Raw genomic sequence first — 18,161 nt, 5'->3', positions numbered from 1 at the left:
CATTCATTTTGTATAACCAGCCCTGGGTCTAGCAGCTGTTCAGCAGTTTGGTAATAAAGCATAACATTAGATTAGTCCAATTTAATTGCATGTGATTTAGATTCAGTTAATTCTCCTAATTTAAAATTTCAGATGTATCTTCTCCAGGGAGCAAGTGCAGTGAGCATCTGTGCAAAAATCACATGATCTGTAGCTTGTTGACGATTAGACTTGACTGTGTTACAACAATCCACATCAGGCACTTGTATATTATTTTTTTCCCCCATATTTCTCAGGAGATTTATGATTTCATATATCATCTCTCTCCTTTCTTTTTAAAACAGTGCTCACATTCCTCTTTCTCACTCCTGATCATGTTGCTGCGTAATCCTCTCAAAAAGCCCATATGAAAACTTCATTGGTTAACTAGCCATAATCCTCAGTGAGTTCTAAATACCTGACTGTATTTGATTGTAACAGTTTTTGATCTGCTGAAAAAAAAAAAAGGCAAACTGGTGTTTCCTGCCAAACCTATGGAGTCAAATTACAACATATTGCAGCAGGTTTGCAGGTAACATCTTTTGTATGGTATCCCCAAAAAGGAGAACAATGAACCACTGATACTGAAAACCACTGGCATGATAATGTGTTTGGTTAATGTTATAATGTTAATGTCATAAACTTACTGTACACAGTATTTGACCTGCAGTCCATGATGTTCTGCTACTTTGGCCCCAGGGAGATTTTTATTTCACACATGATAAATTTCACAGATGCAAAGACAGCTTGTTAAAAGAAAGTTTACATAAATAGAGCAGGTTGAGCTTACTACTATTTTACTCTGATATTAAGTTTATTTTGCAAATAATTTTTTGACTGCTCCACAGGTCCATGAGTGTCAGGGGACCCACATATTCACATGATGTAGGTTCTGGTGGAAGTTTTACATTGATTATAAAAACCCAGTCTGTTCGTGTCTCATGCAAGTAGATTATGTGACATCTGAAACAGCTAATTCATAGTGTTGTTAATGCAGATGATAGAATGACCTGGAGTAAATGAGAATAATGCTGATGGCACAGGGGCTGGGTTTGCCCACTAGACATGTGTCATTACCACACACTTATGCAACCATCCGCTCCACTGACAGGCTGTTGTCGATTAATCTGCTTAGAAACACCAACTGGGGACTTCGATGTTGCAACATCTGGGTGTTCATCACGCTGGTTGAATGTCTCATTCACCACAGCAACACACACATCCAGTACTCACTACTCTTAAGCCTAAGTAGCCGTAACAATGTAGAAATATTCCATTGCCAGCAACAGTCGAATGCAAATTTGACAAATTTTGATGCTATATAATGTGAGTACTAATGTCAAACTATACATACTTATATTGCCAAACGTAAAAGTACTCACTATACAGGCATTTAATATTAATATAAAGGATTCAAATCATTAAATGTGCATCAGTTTAATGTTGCAGCTGGTAAAAAGGTTTATCTCAAGGTATTAAGTTCATAATTTTGTTTAATTTAACAAATTATTACACGCTTCTATAATCTAATACCTCATCTTTACCAATAATTCATTTGCACTCTTATATTTAAATGTCACAAAGACATTGTTTCATATTTATTTATATTGAGGTGAGGGTCTTGTCCAGTTAATGTACAGGCAGTGTCTAATCTCTAACTTGTCATAAGGACTGTGTGTTGATGAATTGTCCTTTTGTTTGATGGATTTGTGCAGGGACTTTAAGCTACTACAGGATGACTGACAGAGCTCATAAGGCTGCTTCTTGATAACAGAGGTGTTAGCAAGTGGGCTTGTTACTTAGAGTATATTGCAAAAAAATAAAAAATAAAGCTCACATCACATGTATGTTTGAGGTAAATAGCTTGAGTCCTATAATAGACTAAATGTCAATATTTGCTATACTTTGCATGATTTGGTTTGAAACTTTTTGTAACACTATTTAAATGAACACTGGAACTAATATTGGCACAATATGGATGATATCAGTTTACATTAAGTGAATTTTATTATATAAAAAAAAAAAACGCCTCAAGAGACTTAACATCTACAGAATATGACACCCTCTGTCTTTAGGCCCTTGAAATTAATAAGGACAATCTGCCCCCAAAAATAACTGATGTGGAAAAAAACAGAATACCTCATCCGAACATGTAACAGATGTTGTGTATACAGAAAAGAGCACATATCAAATGTTAATGGCTGGACAATCAGGATGATAACTTTATAGATTTTAAACGTTTATGACAAATATGATCTAGGAGCATGTCAAGCAACTTCCATGTGCAGCCATCAGACAGGACCCTGAGCCACACGAGAACCTCTCGACCTTGAAGCCCTGGAGTGAAGACAGATTACACAAACACAAACAAGGCAAACTCAATCACACCATTCACAAATCTGGAGAAAAGCACCAAACAGAGGAGGAGAGTGATACAAGGACAACATTGACACAAGGGAGACAGAGAGAGGGAATAAGGCAAAAAATTATTTTGTTTTTTTGAGGAAGGGGTCACAATAAATCCAAACATTTTAACTCAGTGGTACAGTGAACCACTGTTGTATTACTTGTCCCTACCAAGGGACATTTTCAAGTTCACTTTTAGCAGCATAAAAGTTACAGGTTCACAATAGATTTTTTTTTTTTGTGCAAAATGCCAGTTAATTTTTTGTTTACAAAATCCTTTACAAAATGCAACTTGAGGAAAGAAAAAAGGAGTGTAAGACCAGGACAGACATATACAAAGAGACTACCACTGACATGCAGGTACACAAAGACATGTAGGTACCTGTGTGAAACCACTGGGACAGGACAGCAAATCTGTGTAGTTATTGTATGCTTAGTTTATTTGGACTTGTTCTCAGTTTCAGGCACACAAATTTTTTCCCCAGTGAGAAACTGCCAGATGCCTCCCCTGTAGTTCTCATTTCCCAAAGCATACAGGAAAACGTTGAAGGTGGGAGAGGTCTTTGCCAGGATAGGAGCAATCTGCAGAGAGGTGCAAGAACAACAGAGACTTTGAGGAGCATTATAGATCAGTATAGTTCAACTTATTGTAATAACATCTGATTTTGTCATATAAATGTACATGGGGATCTGTATGTTATTTTTTGATACTGCAAGAAAAAACTTATGACTTGATGAAGATGAAAAATTTTACGATATGTTTTACATGCTATATCAAAAAAACATACAGATCCCCATGTACATTTATATGACATTTTAACTTGCAGTAGATATGGGCTGTATTTAAATAAATGTTTAAGGGGGTTTTCGCGTGCAAGAATGCATTCGGCATCCTTACCATCCTGAGCTTGGGGGAGACCAGGGTGGCGTCTCGCACAGCAGCATAGAAAGCCAGGATGCCATAGGGGCCCCAGCAGAACAGCATCGTCTTAAGAGGAGTGTTGGGGTTGAACTACAGAGGGTAAAAGATAAAGGGAGGGAGAGCAGGGAGGACAAATATGGAAAGGAATGCAATGTGCACAGTGAAAGGTATAGAGGCTGAGCACATGAATCATTGGTCGCCGGTCAACCATAAGGAGTGAAGGGGACAAAAAATGCCTTGTGTCATGAGTTTTATTTAAACTTTGGGTCACATGCCTGGGATAATGTCTGAGCGAACAGTAGTGTCTGTGTTAAGATCATCCACGCTCAGCTAGAAAACAGAAACAGCTAGTTTGTAAAGGGGTATGTTGTTGTAATCCAGGGGTAAAGGTAGACATGTATCAGACCTCACACATACTAAACATTGAATTTACACCCTTTATATCCAGTTTCTGTCGTGTCCTCCCACTTAGGCAGCTTTATGTTTAACATTACACAGTGAATAAATTTTCATCTTTGACTTTATCTTTTGCATCAGCCAGCCTGATATATTTGGTATCTTTGGAAACCAAGATTTCCGCTAGAATTTAAAATATAAAAAGAAAAGGTTCTGAGGGTTTGGGCAAAGTTTGGCTGAACAGCGTGTTTGTCCTGGCTGGTCCGTAGGAAGATAAGAAACAATCAAGCACAATTTCTCACGGCTCCTTGGCCAGCAGGACACAGGACACGCCTGTACAATTTTATCCCTCTGATATTTATGGCATAAGTATTATGAGCTCAACATATTAGGCTGTGTGTGTATGTGACTGTAAGGCATTTAACCGTTACATAATTGCATTGTTTTGGTGGGGAGGTTGGTGTCGGTACTCTGCAGCTTTCGTGCTTGAATTGAAAATGTCTCCAGCCAACTCAGATGACTGTAAGTAATGGGCTTATGCAACATGCTATTCACAGATAAACTGTTCTTTTCAATGCACACCGGCCGCTGTCCACATTCTACACTGAAGCACACATGAGCAATGACCTGTATATGTCACAGCCTGCATGCCCCCATTCATAGTTGGTTTTGTTGCTCTGAGTAAGGAGCATTTGAGGAAACTGTGCTTATGCAAGGAAGAAGGTAAACATATCAGTGGACATGTTTACCCTCAGATCATATGAGTTAGTGTGGTGTGTATATTTGTAAGGATTGCTTTGTTTTGTTTGTTAGAACAGACAGTTTTCTAAATGTATGAGTATTTTCTAAATTTCTCTGCACAGATCAACTGTGAACCAGTCTTTGTGTTTATATGGAAGCTTTAAAATGCTACGTCAGCTTCAGTCTGAAATACCAACATTTACATCTACATCAGTGTGGATTATATTGAATTTCTGCTGAAGGGACTTGGAGATGGTGGGTATTTTTTTCTTACCCTGGGGTTTCCAGTTTTCTTGAATTTGTATGCAATCGACTGATAAGAGGACATGACAACCAGCATTTGGATCCCCAGGTTAAAGATGGCCATGGGGATCAAGTAGGACACGTAGTTTCTGTGGAGACAAAAATGCACAAAAGGCTGAAAAATCCTAAAATGAATATTGTAAATATACAGAGAATGCAAGGGCATCTTAATAGTGCTGTGAAGAGCTTAGGTGTGCTTACAGTACCTGTCTCCCTTGCTGTAGTCCAGAGTGCAGCAGGTCCTGAGTGGCTCGTAGTCATACTCTCCCCAGCCAATGAGGGGCATGGCGGCCCAGAAAGCAGCGAATAGCCAGATAAATACAGCCAGAGGGATGGTACTGCTCCACTGCAGCTTTGTTCCTGACGAAAACAGGGCCTAAACGTTCACCATCATTAACACCTCCAGTTGCTTAACTAGCCTTACTGCAGCACACGTCATACACACGTTCTTCTCAATCTGTTAAAATTCACACTCAAGTGCTACTCATGTTGCTGGAGCAGTTCATTTTAATGCATTAATTCCAGAGTAATTATCTGTCTAATAACTGCTATAAATGTGGAGTGTGATGAGTTAATTCCTTCTGCTCTTGTATTGTAATATTAATGGTGGCTAAAAATAGCAGGCGGATGCTGAAATGCCATAAAAAGAAAATAGTTTCTATTCGTGTCGCAGAGGCAGCAGTTTTAATACCATTATCTTCTTACGAACTGTTCTGTGTGTTATTTTAATAGTATGGTCTGCTGTGGTGATCAGAGTGATCTGTGGAAAGTTTAGGCATCAGATCACTTGTTGACCAGTTGCCTTCTTTAGAAAGTCCTGAGGTTTAAGGTCAGCTGGAGACCTGCTCAGTGTGTGCGTGGATGTCATACGGAGGCAGGACTCGGTGTTTCTTCGGGAAGGGAAAGTAGACTTCATTTTATGTATTTATGTATTACCTAATGGGAGGGAACAGAAGCAGCTGTTAACTTACTAGTGCAGTATTGGTGGTATCTGTCCCAGGCAATGGCAGCTATGAAGTGGATGCTGGCGAGAGCTGTCAAAAAGCCATGAAAACCGTGAGTTTGGCATCCTTCAGAACCGTAGGGCCAATACCTGGAGACAGGGGGTGTGTAAGAGATGAGCTTGTGTAACCATCAACAAAGAAACTGATCTTACTTACAGGAAGCACCAGAATAGGTTCTGGATTAAACATTAAAACTGATATAAGAAACAACAGAATATATTCAGACTCCTTCAGTTTTTTGCACACTTAAATTGCAAAAAGCTAATTTGCCCATTAGTTTACAATAAATTACTTGCAGGTTAATTAAAGAACAAAAACAAATCCCTTATTTTGGCCCTTTATTCGCACAGGTTTTACAGCTCTGAATCTTCTAGGGCAAGCCTCTACAAGCTTTGCACATCTGGATTTGATCAGTTTGTGCCATTCTTCCTGGAAGAGCCTCTCAGGATCCATCCCATTGGATGGTAAATGTTAGTGAACTGCCATCTTCAGGTCTCACAACAGATGTTCTTCTATGGTGATTAAGTCTGGGCTTTGGCTCTGATTTGTCCTGAAGACACTTCAGCACCATCTGCAGCAAATATTGTCTTTCCTCAGAAGGTTCAACCTTCTCTGTCTCATGTCGCTGCTGCTGAGAAACTGGATGCTTCGCTGGTGATATCAGTGATACCATCAAAAATCAAAAAATCTTTTCACTCATGCTCTCAGGGGCCAAGAAGTTGACATGTCTTTTACCCAAAGTGGCTTCAGTCTAACTGCTCCACTATAAAGATCTGACTGATGGAGAGCTGCTGGGATGGTTGTCCTTTGGCAGGTTCTGTCATTTCTGAAAAAGACTTCTGAATCTCAGAGGGGTTGTTCGTTGTTGGCCCCCTCCCTGACCAGGATGGTTCTTGCCAGTTTTGCTGGATGACCAAACTCTAGGAAAATTCCTGGTGGTTCCAAACTTATTCTATTCCATAATTACTGAGTTGTGGGGCTTTATTTTCACAAGTGCATGCCTCTCTAAACTACAAAACTTTCATTTTTTTTTAAAATAAATTTTGCAAAACTGTCTAAAACCAGCACCAGTAACAATATATATATAATCCCTCCAGTCATGACCACTGAGAGCAGCAGCTCTCATTCCCTGATTGCAGCTTGAAAATCCTCTGCTTCTGCACATCATGACAGGCAGTGAGCTCCTCCACTCCACACCTTGACTGTTCCCCCTGTATCTATTATCCTACAGCTCCATCAGGCTACACCATCCATCTTGATTTCAGGCAGCCAGTATTGTCAACTGTATTATTTGCTCATTACGTTTCATTTTGCCAACGATGGCCAGATTTTGATAGTTATTATATCACTCACCTCAGAAAGCTGGAGAAAGCAGCGACGGTGGCGTTCATGGAGATGCCCATGTCAGCCATCGCTAAGCTGAACACAAGGAAATTGCTGGGGGTTCTCAGCTCTCTGACTTTCAGGAAAGCAACGACTGTCACGCCGTTTAGAAAGAAGCCCAGCAGACCTTTGGCGGAAAGAATATACAGTTAAAATCATAAATGAAGGCCGTATAGGGCGACGAATATAACGCAGTGCGCACAGGGACGCTTGTTGCATACGCAGCGCTGTGACATTTCAAGATGAGAGTAAACACGCTCTTTTCAAACATCACTGACATTTTTTATGATGACAGGATGGAAGAGAAGGTTCATTTGCGAATTTAAAGAGAAAACTGCGGATTCGAGCTTCAACAACGTTTCGGTGCCAGTGACCGGGAGGCGTCAGGTCCTGTCACAGGTTAACGATACACGCAACACAACGGGCTCGAGCCTTGGCTCAATTCCAGGACAAAAACACTCACCCTCCACCAGCAGACAGGATCCCAGGGAAAACACATCAAGCTCGGTGAAGCCCTCAGGTAAAGGGTGAGACGAGACCATTCTGAATCCGACTTCACACAACAAAGTGCAGCTGCCACGGACTTTGCACTCCTCTCTACCCGCTCGTTTACGATGTGACCGAAGGGAGCCCGCTTTTAAAGGAGCATTTCACATGAAAAGCAGGCACTTTATTATGCAAAGCCCCCCCCCCCTGTCGCCCCAATCCATTTAGGAATGTCTTAATGAACATAACCACACAAACCGCAACCCTTAATGCGCATTTGCCCAGTGCAATAGTAAAGCCATCAATTAGTTACACAACAGGCCTTTGTGTCACTTTCAAAGGAGGAAACACACACACACTCACGCACACACACGCACACACACGCACATGCACATCCACCCCCAAAACTCCGGGCATGAATCGATTCCAAATGATAACAGAATAATCCCATTATTTATTCTACCTAAGCACATGTTGAGGCTACCTAAGTGTACAGATGTGGTGTATCCTCTTATCTGCAGCCAAAGATAAGAATATTGATTCATTATTTGCAGATTTATAGTCTCCAATGTGCATATCAGTGCATTGTAGCTTATGTAGTTTGTATTTTTGTGTATTACAGTAACCCCGCCCATACATTGATCAATACACTCACATAAAGAAAGGAGACAATGCACAGTGTATCCAAATCAGATGTTCTACTTGTAATATTATAATATTATTTGACTTTTTGTTGTTGACTAAAACGTCTGACCAGGTTCTGTGGTCAAATGTGGGTCAGATGTAAACTGGGTTCTTGCTGCCAAGTTGTTCAAACACACTAAAGCCTGTGTTTCAGTATCTCTTCAGGCCAGAGTCAACACATGGTACAGTATCAGCAAAGTCTAACTCTGAACTCCCAGTGTGATGAGAAAAACAAAAGCTTTACACATGGTGGTGTTTTCCCCAAGTAGTGGGGCATTCTGTCTGAGTGTGTCACTGAGGTGAAAGCCAAAGGCCACTGTGGGTCTCTTCATTCAAACAGAATCAACAAAGGGAAAGTGTAGCTATGTTGTCTGGTGATTACTAATCACAAAAGGATTTCTATTTTCTGCGTAAATGATTTCATTTATTCATTTAATTTCTCATCAGTGTTTCAGGTCTCACCAGCAGAGCAAATATCTTTTCTTCTGTTTTGCATGAAAATGTATATAGATTATGTGTGATATCACTTTTTGTTTTTAATCAAATCACTATGTTTGTTTTCAAACAGTTTTTTAAAAAGTTTTTTTCAGTTTTTATGGTAACAGTATTAAAAATAGTGCGAATAAAGAAAAGTATGACAGTCAGACGTTAACATTTGCTCCAAGGTAAGAGCCACCTTGTGGTAAAGCACAGTGCTGTCCTTTTACAGATTATCAGTCACGGCAGGGCTCAAATGAACAAACTACATTTGAGGGAAAGAAAAAATCCAAACATCACAGTAGATTATGACCATTTCGGAAGTGTTTTTTTTTCTGTGATAATAAATAGGCACGTCTCTGCGCAGCCTATCGGATTCCGGGATGCAATACGCATCCAAATGAATAGAGCGCCAGTCCTTTCGCTAATCCTTGTCTATCCTTTTTATCTCGGGACTCATAGCAGTCTGATCACTATGGGGCAGCGAAGCGGTGGGACAAAGCCATGCGGATGATATTCCCGTAAATGAGAGAAAAAAACAAATCTGTCTGAGTTTAGTGGGCGCAAACTGGGCGCATGTAGTCAAGCTGCGTATGCGTAAAGGTGCGCCAAAATGTTCCTCGTTCTGCTCCTGGGGCTCTACGTGGCCACAGGTGAACTTGTCTCCCTAGTGAGCTCCTGCCCGTCGCAGTGCAGCTGTTTTTACCACAACCTGAGTGATGGATCAAAGGCCAGGTAAGGAAGATGTTCAGATGCTAGTGATCTCATGTCAAAACCACACTTTACTGTGCTCTGGTTTGTGCGCACAAACGCATCTTTTTTAACGGACATGCCTCGTCCTGCTATGAGGACAGATGTTTGCATGGAGGTGAACACGTGTACGACAGATAATTCAGATAGTGCATTTCGGTCCAATTTTATTTAAAGCAGGATTATCCCTCAAAGGGACTTTTAACCTCCCCATCTATGCGTTTTATGTGTCTGGATGGATTGGGAATTGAGTACTTTTTACAGAATTATTAGTCACAGGATTTTTGCTGCTTTGTGTTAATCGCATTTATGACATTAATGATGCATTTAAAATGTTTGATTTGTTACGGTGTAAAAATTTGTTTACGTGCGTAATTGGTGAAGTGTATTTGTAGGGGAAAACAAATTCACTTATGGGTCGCCCCTTGCAGGAGCGTGATTTGCAATGATCCCGAGATATCGCTTGTGCCTGTCGGGTTCCCTGTTGACACGTCCAAGCTGCGGATTGAGAAGACGGCCATCCAGCGAATACCAAGCGAAGCCTTGAACTACCTCTCCAACCTGGAATTCCTGTGGATGTCTTTCAACACGCTGTCCGCCTTGAACCCGGACAGTTTCCGGGGGCTTTACAACCTGGAAGAGCTTCGTCTAGACGGGAATGCTCTCACCGCCTTTCCCTGGGAATGTCTCATGGATATGCCCAGCCTCAGACTTCTCGATTTGCACAACAACCAGCTCACCTCGCTGCCAGCGGAGGCCACCATTTACATTAAGAACCTCACCTATCTGGATCTATCCAGCAACAGTCTGCTGACCCTGCCGGCAGAGGTGCTGTCCACTTGGCTGGCCGCAAAACCTGCGCAAGGGCCAGAGAGTTCAAAAATGATACTTGGTAAGGGACAGTGTGTATCCTGACATCGCCCAAACCTATAGGTCCTGGTTTATTCCTACCTAAAATTAAAATTCATAGAGCGCCCTGTTAATGGGAAGTGTGCATATAGGAAGGTGTGGCAGTTAATAATTTTAGCAAAGCAGCTGGACAAAACAGATACTAAGAAACACATGATTGACGATAGATGAAGTTATTTCATTTTTCAGATTACTTGCATTTTTAACTGAATATGTGACTCCTGTTCAAATGGCAATTTCTAATTTTACAGTACAGAATTAAAGCAGAAGACAGAGCTCTAACTTAAGTGTGAAAGAATCCAGATTGGAAATTGCCTTGAGACTTAACACAACTAGTTGTAAAGTTCAATTCACACTTGCTCATCTTCTGGGTTTAATCCGTCCTCAGTGGACATCTGTTTCCGATTCAGCTCTAAAGGCTGATGCTGTGGTCAAGGACAGGAGGTACAAATGACAGCAAAACCTGACCTTGATCACTAGACCACTGCCACCAACACAACCACCATCATCATCATCATGGCATGCTGTAGTCATGGTCATAATGTAGTTTATGGATTAAATGTAAATCCTCTTACAGGATTAACAACCTAGCATCCATACCGGCCATCTGCAGGCTGGTCTAAAACTTTGCACACAGCTGTAGCCTCACTTTTACCCTCACTCTCAGGTCTCCATGACAACCCCTGGGTGTGTGACTGTCGACTCTACGACCTGGTCCAGTTCCAGAAGTCTCCAACTCTTTCGGTGGCGTTCATTGACACAAGGCTCCGCTGTTCAGCTCCAGAGAGTGTATCAGGGGTCTTGTTCAGTGACGCAGAGCTGCGGCGCTGTCAGCTCCCGCGTATCCACACCGCTGTGGCCAGGGTCCGCAGTGCTGTCGGAAACAATGTGCTGCTCCGCTGTGGGACCATTGGAGTCCCTATCCCAGACCTGACATGGCGCAGGGCAGATGGACGAGCTCTCAATGGAACAGGTGAGTCAGCAGCTCTTTGGAGCTCAAGGTTTTTCACTGTGTTGTGCTTGAGATAAGATGCTTTTGTCTGCTGCTGTTAATTAAACAGAGAGCTACTAGTGGAGATGGAAAAGTTATAGGAGTTACAACCTTGAGTTATATGACACTGATGATGTTCAAGACAACACTGTATATTCCTTGGCTTGGGCTCTTTTACAAGAAGGGGAATTTTGTTTTGTCCTATTTGAATTTTCTTTCTCACATGTTTCTCTTTTATGATCATTGTATAACAACCATACTCTCCTTCTGATGCCACAGTCCAGCAGGAAACCTCAAAGGATGGGATCACCTGGTCTATCCTCAGTGTCCCAGCTGTGTCCTATCGTGATTCAGGGAAGTACATCTGCAAGGCCACTAACTATGCAGGGAACGCTGAGGCTGTTATTTCTCTCATTGTCTCAAACTCACCCAAACCAGATGGGAACCAAACCAGCAGTGACAAGAAAGCCAAAGTCAAAAAAACCAACCAGATGGGCAAGGCTGCCTATCAGGAAAAACTGGTGGCCAGATATGTGGTTCCAACCTCCACTCCTTCATCTTTCCCTGCCCTGGCTCCTGGTCTCGGTCCTGATCCTGGACTGGAGAGTTACAGTCTGGCTGACAGAGCCAGCCCAGGTCTGGCCACCTCCTCCAACCCTGATGTGCTGCTGGATTTGGAGAAGACAAATTTGAGCAACTTAGCAGCCAACACCTCATCACTGCAGCAGGACCCAGACAGGGTGGTCCGTTCAGTGAAAGTAGTGGGGGACACAGACAATACAATTTCTCTGAACTGGAGAGCCCCTAAAGCCAAGAACACAACAGCTTTCAGTGTGCTGTATGCTGTGTTTGGAGAGAGGGACATGAGGAAGATCAATGTTGGGGCAGGGCAGAACCGAGTAACCATCGAAGGGCTGGTGCCCAGGACCAAGTACATTGCCTGCGTGTGTGTGAAGGGGCTAATCCCCAAGAAGGAGCAGTGTGTCATATTTTCCACTGATGAAGCCGCGAGTGCCACTGGCACCCAGAAGCTCATTAATGTGATTGTGATCACAGTGGCCTGTATCATTGCGGTCCCCCTCACGGTCATTGTGTGCTGTGGGGCACTGAAGAGACGCATTCAAAAGTACTGGGGAAAGAAATCAAAGGACATCCAAGACTCATATGTGACCTTTGAAACACTCTCACCTGGCACGAAGGCCAAAGGGCTCGAGGGCGAGTATTTGAACAGACTGAACCCAGAGGAGTCCAACAGGCTGCTGTCAGCCCGCTCCAGCCTGGACTCTGAGGCCACAGCTAAGATAGAGGGACAGCCCAATGAGTACTTCTGCTGACGTCATGCTCCAGCTCCGGCTCCTGCTCCGCACCATCTTCCTCGCTCTCACCCGTATCCACGTCCCAGTCCCAACCCCAATACTCAATCACATCCCCATCACCACCCTCGTCTCCATCTCCATCTCCATCCACAGCCACATCCCCATCGCTACTCGCACTCTCACCCTCACCCTCACCAACATCCTGATGTCAGTCCCCCTCCAACCCGCTCCCATACACCCACACCATGGGATTCCCCCCCACCTGTCCCTCCTCGCTGGATCACGCCACCAACTCCACCACCACAGAAAGCCAATTTCTATCAACGGACTTTTGCACGCTGCACTATAATGGAAATATCAGTTTAGAGAATATTTGACATTTTAAATAACTTGTTTTTTCCAGCCATTTTAAGAATATTTCACATTTCTGGATTGTCAGACACAGATCCATGAATTAATGTTAAGATGTTTGCAGTATTTCTAAAAGAATGTTTTTATCACTAAGCCTGTAAGAAAAAATGTGTCAAAAGCTGAAGGACCACCAGACATTATAAATTATTTTTCATCTCATTTGCATAGCCCAGTGAGCAAACCTCTTCAACCTGATCTGACTTAAAGGGAACTCAATGGCAAATACTCCACTGTGTATATAACATATATGTATGTGTATGATTTGTAAATACTTTACTGGATGATGTACACTTACATATACAGTTAAGTCTGTGCCTCTGTATATATCAGATATTCTCAGAGAAGATATACACATAGGCATGGTTCAGCACTGATGAATGGAGGAAAAGCTGGAGCTGGAGACAACTACAGAAAAGACTGAACTATGACACAATGTAAATAGGTTGGAAATGATGCAAAATAAAGTATTAAAAAAAATTCTATTCCCAGCGATGAGACGCATAAAGAAAAATCTTCATGTAGCTGTTTTGTGCCACCTAGAGGCATCATTACCCCATTAAATGTAGATATTCATTCCAATGATATTATTACAGTATATTTAAATAAACTTTTATATATACATGTCCAGTAAGCCACACTGTGTATTTTTACATTACATCTCTGTTTTAATTTCATTCCGTTTATCAGTATTCAAAGTGGTTTTTCATTCAGCAAGGATTTGTACCTGGTGACACATTAGTGACTGTATATATATATATATATACATCTACATCTATCATATAGTTATAGCTTAAGTATATATATATATATATATATATATATATATATATATATTTATATATGCTTAATTCCTACTAAAGGCTTATAAGTGATGTATAGATCATTAGTATAGTTTATTTATTAAAAGCTGAAATTGCTACGGACATCAACGTACAGTGGCTCAGATCTACTAACACTGTTTAGTGTTAATCATGCGTGTCTTTCTCAAGAACTAGGTGCCACTTGTTCAGTACGTGGTGCGTCAAGGATTAAGCTTAATAGGCTTCTCTCCTCTGCCGCACTCGACATGTCTTGAGCTCGAATGTAGCCCTCAACCTTTAGGCATTTGCACGGACTATGGACATAATTTGTTACCTGTTGGTTATAGCTTTGTTCAACATTCAAGTAAAGCCAACTCATTCTCAATGTTTACGCGGGTGCAGCTGTGTAGAAGACCGCCATGGAAGGTAAGACCTGATTCATGTAGTTCAGTTCTCAGCAGGGCAGAGGTGTTTGTGACCTATTTAACTGTGGCAGCGGGTATGTGAACATTAACACTGACATGTGAAGCTCTAATGTGTGGTCCTAAGCGGACACTGGGCCACACACAGAGCAAATGCTTATTTCCACTGTCCCCTTTAATCACAGGTCGCTGATATGTATGGAGGAGAGCGCGTTTGGGGCCACACCAGAGAACCTTCCAGATGATATGACCAAAATACGAATAGAAAAATCTCACTTTACTGAAATACCCAGAGGGGCATTCTCAAAAACACCCGCCTTGGAGAACCTGTGGTTGAACTTCAATGATATCACAGTGATCAACTCTAAGGGTCTGGAGGGTTTGGGAAACTTAACCGAGCTCCGTCTGCAGGGGAACAAGCTGCGCTCAGTACCATGGACAGCGTTCGAGGACACGCCGGCCCTGAAGATCCTGGACCTGAAGCACAACCAGCTGGACGTGCTGCCGGAGCATGCGTTAAAATTTTTACCAGGTCTGACTTACTTAGACTTATCCTTCAATCGGCTTACGGTCATATCGAAGGAGGTCTTCCAAAACTGGCCTCTGTATCAAAAACTACAGAGAATGGAGGAGCGGGATGCAACTGCTTTCGAGCCGAACGTCGTCCTGGCGCTGCACGACAACGCCTGGCTCTGCGACTGCCGCCTGAAGGGCTTCGTGGAGTTCATCAGGTCTCTGAGGCCCCCGATTATACTGATGAACTCCTACTTGACCTGCTCAGGGCCGGACTTTAGGGCGGGCAAGTTCTTCCACGAGGTACAGATACAGGCCTGCACGAAGCCCGTGGTCAGCGCCTCGTCCTCCAACATCAGCCTGCCTCAGGGCTCGAACCTCACACTGCGCTGCCTCGCCAAGGCCAGGCCAGACCCGGCGGTGTGGTGGACATATGGTCTGAAGATAATCAGAGGATTTCATGGTAAGAGTGTGATATCCACACAGCCAGCTCTAGTGATATCTTGTCGTAAATTAGACACTTAAGCACACACTTTAATCGCAGACCCCGGTAAGCCCTCTTTAAGACGAGGGAGGCGAAATCTGGATATTGGCCCACCGCGATATAATCACCACAGATTCTCTCAAGCCGCATAACACCATCAGTGTTGATCAAGAGTGTTGGAGATTATGGAGTAGTGCAGTCTACATAATGTCAGTGTCGTGTTTGGATGCTGTGTTAAATAAACCCCTGCGTCATTAGACTTAACCTTTACTGCAAGTAACCAGTCCATCACAGACTGACAGCGTCCAGGCTGCCGCTCTCTCTACTGTCACAGTCACCACTTCACCAACATTCATCTATCTTATTATTGTTAGTACAAACCAGAGGTGGCAGAGAAAAAGCTGTAACTCAAGGAAAAGTACATTTATACCCAAGTAACCAAGTGGAAGTAAAATAAGTCATCACAATAATAAATAATAAAAACTAACAAAGATTAAAATGCAAATAGTAACTTGTTATATTTTCCTTATCTTTGGGATAATCCCTCAAACCTATTTGAGCATAAACATTTGCTGGCTAATTAGTTGAGTGACAGATTGACACTATTTTAATATATAGTAACTGTTTGTCATTTTAATGCACTAAAAACAAAATTTGTCTAGTGTTAGCTTCTGAATTGTGAAGATGTTATTTTTTTGTGTGTCTGCACTGCGCTAAAGGTTGGATTTAAAAAGCAAGCAATCTGCTTATGTTACGTTTACACAAATTATTATTGGCCAAACAAGTAAATGAGAAAATATTATTATTATTGTGTAGAGGCTTAACTCAAGGGCTTCTTTTCCCACCTCTTATAGAATTTGCACTCAACTTTATATTTTGCGGAACATTTTTTTTAAGGTGAATAAGATAAGTTATAGATAATAAATTCATGGATGAGTTTTTTCCCAGTTTTATTGTTTCTAAATGCATTTCCTGTAAAATAACACAGGATATTCTTCATTGTCCTCCCAGAGTCTCAGGAAAGAGTCGACGAAGACACCATTAAGTTCTCCCTGGAGATCCCTTCTCTGCATGTGGCTGATCGTGGTGTCTACACCTGCACTGCTGTCAATTTCATTGGAAACGCTTCTGTTAGCGTCTTCCTGGACGTTCACTCTCCTGACAGCTCCCAGTCATCACCTCTCCCAGGCTTCCCAGCTGCACCCGGTGCCGGTGATGATAATGTCTACATCGACATCCGTATTACCAAGCAAACAGTACGTGGTATCTCCATCGAGTGGTTTGCGGCCTTGGATCGCCCAGCTGAAACCTGGTTCACCATCCACTTTGGCCGTGCAGATGCTGATAAAAAAGAAATGATCTACATTGGTCCTGGGATTCATTCATACTCTGTCTCTGATTTGATGCCTGCTACCAAATATGAAATCTGCGTCACCCTGAAGAACCAGGCGCCACGTCCAGGCCAGTGCATTGTGTTTGTAACAGGAAGTGACATTACTGAGATGGAGCAGAGGGAGAAGCTGATTCATATAGTGGTGATAGTTTTAGCCATGGTGCTGGCAGTGCCTATTGGTATGTATGCCTGCACCACTGACACCAGGTTTGCCTGTCTGGAGGGCATCATGGCATCTTGGAAGAACCGGAGGAGAGAAAGCAGCTCGTCAGGGATGGAGCGGGAGAGGCAAGGCACTTTCGACAGCCTGCAGGCAGCCAGTGATGAGGGCCTGGTTAATAAATATTCCACTGAAGACAGGAAGGTGAGGAGGAGATCAGATGACAGACTTCACAGGGGCAAAGCTGACCACAGCAGACTCACAGCTGAACTATATTAAATTTCTGAAACATGAAACTGATCTTGTAATAGACCAATGTCTCACCCTGTAGCAGTCCTTTTTTGTTAAAAACACTAGAAAAGAATAGATCTGCTGTATGACCCTGACTTTGTTACTGATATAACTACAATATTTAGAAGATTGAAAATGATCTGCCTTGGTTTTAATCTTATCTCTTCCTCTGTTCTAGGCCGAGGAGTTTGTTGCACAGATGTGAATGATGACCATAATGTCAAGAGTGTAATTCAAGGATTTGCACCAGTGTAGTGAATGTGCTCCAGTTTGATTCTGTCTCAAATACTTGTCTTGTTATTACAACTTGTTTAGTTGTAAATGAGCCACTGTTTTAAACTTTTGCTTCATTTGAGGCCATTGTGAAATAGAAAGAAAACAACATCAACATGACTTTAAGAAGAGGACTTTTTTACATAGATTGTTCAGTTGTAGGTGTATACCTTTGTTCAATACTGTATGTATTGATGTGGTGGATATCATTTTGGGCCATTTTGCTTACATCGTCAATTAAACCGGTATATTTTTACTGTAGCATAAAACTTGACCAGGAAAAAGAAAATCTCTTAAACAAGATGGTTAAAGTTTCTTCAAGTCACAGTAACTCACAGCTTGGACAGTATATGAACATGCTGAATGACTGAACAACAACAAACATCATGTACTGGTGAACCATTAATTAACCTCTTACCAAACACCACCTATTTTTGTGCATAATCCCAAAAATGTACCTTAAAAAAAGTTACTTTAACATAATAAAAGGTTTACTGGTCTTTAATCGTTTTGGTTACAGCTGTAAACCTTGCCTCTCCAATGTTACCCTTTTCATCAAACTAAAAATTATTACCAAAAAAAAAGTTAAGTTAATGAGACAAAACATATAAATGACACAATGAATAAA

The 18,161-nt window shown here is 42.0% G+C and overlaps 3 protein-coding genes across 4 annotated transcripts; 2 read left to right on the top strand and 1 right to left on the bottom strand.

Moving 5' to 3' along the window:
* Positions 1–2,053: 2,053 nt before the first annotated feature.
* On the bottom strand, positions 2,054–7,769 carry rgra (retinal G protein coupled receptor a). 2 transcript variants are annotated; one of them, XM_026309537.1, is made up of 8 exons: positions 7,637–7,769; positions 7,144–7,300; positions 5,758–5,879; positions 4,993–5,146; positions 4,758–4,875; positions 3,323–3,436; positions 2,807–3,006; positions 2,054–2,417 (listed from the first exon to the last, which is right to left on the bottom strand). In XM_026309537.1, exons 1-7 carry the CDS (start codon positions 7,713–7,715, stop codon positions 2,863–2,865), a joined length of 888 nt encoding a protein of 295 aa, XP_026165322.1. In that variant the 5' UTR covers positions 7,716–7,769; the 3' UTR covers positions 2,054–2,417; positions 2,807–2,862. The 2 variants fall into 2 exon arrangements, with proteins under 2 accessions (XP_026165322.1, XP_026165323.1); XM_026309538.1 differs by having other exon boundaries at positions 2,322–2,355.
* Positions 7,770–9,433: 1,664 nt separating this feature from the next.
* Positions 9,434–12,804, top strand: lrit1a (leucine-rich repeat, immunoglobulin-like and transmembrane domains 1a). Its single transcript, XM_026309535.1, has 4 exons — positions 9,434–9,555; positions 10,002–10,462; positions 11,147–11,452; positions 11,750–12,804. Exons 1-4 carry the CDS (start codon positions 9,434–9,436, stop codon positions 12,802–12,804), a joined length of 1,944 nt encoding a protein of 647 aa, XP_026165320.1.
* Positions 12,805–14,313: 1,509 nt separating this feature from the next.
* On the top strand, positions 14,314–17,248 carry lrit2 (leucine-rich repeat, immunoglobulin-like and transmembrane domains 2). Its single transcript, XM_026309536.1, has 3 exons — positions 14,314–14,423; positions 14,605–15,395; positions 16,428–17,248. The coding sequence occupies exons 1-3, from the start codon at positions 14,314–14,316 to the stop codon at positions 17,246–17,248; spliced, it is 1,722 nt and encodes a 573-aa protein (XP_026165321.1).
* Positions 17,249–18,161: the final 913 nt, after the last annotated feature.

Source organism: Mastacembelus armatus, chromosome 15, assembly GCF_900324485.2.
Source record: "Mastacembelus armatus chromosome 15, fMasArm1.2, whole genome shotgun sequence".
In the NCBI taxonomy this organism is placed as follows: Eukaryota; Metazoa; Chordata; class Actinopteri; order Synbranchiformes; family Mastacembelidae; genus Mastacembelus; species Mastacembelus armatus.
This window is presented reverse-complemented; position numbering and strand designations above follow the sequence as displayed.

Coding starts and splice junctions, on each gene's coding strand:
- rgra (XM_026309537.1), bottom strand. CDS start 7,715: ATGGTCTCGTCTCACCCTTTACCTGAGGGCTTCACCGAGCTTGATGTG. Junction 3,437..4,757: donor AGAAAACTGGAAACCCCAGG/GTAAGAAAAAAA, acceptor TACCCTCTGTAG/TTCAACCCCAACACTCCTCT. Junction 3,007..3,322: donor TCTCCCCCAAGCTCAGGATG/GTAAGGATGCCG, acceptor ACCTCTCTGCAG/ATTGCTCCTATCCTGGCAAA.
- lrit1a (XM_026309535.1), top strand. CDS start 9,434: ATGTTCCTCGTTCTGCTCCTGGGGCTCTACGTGGCCACAGGTGAACTT. Junction 9,556..10,001: donor AGTGATGGATCAAAGGCCAG/GTAAGGAAGATG, acceptor CGCCCCTTGCAG/GAGCGTGATTTGCAATGATC. Junction 10,463..11,146: donor GAGTTCAAAAATGATACTTG/GTAAGGGACAGT, acceptor CCTCACTCTCAG/GTCTCCATGACAACCCCTGG.
- lrit2 (XM_026309536.1), top strand. CDS start 14,314: ATGGACATAATTTGTTACCTGTTGGTTATAGCTTTGTTCAACATTCAA. Junction 14,424..14,604: donor GTAGAAGACCGCCATGGAAG/GTAAGACCTGAT, acceptor CTTTAATCACAG/GTCGCTGATATGTATGGAGG. Junction 15,396..16,427: donor GATAATCAGAGGATTTCATG/GTAAGAGTGTGA, acceptor TTGTCCTCCCAG/AGTCTCAGGAAAGAGTCGAC.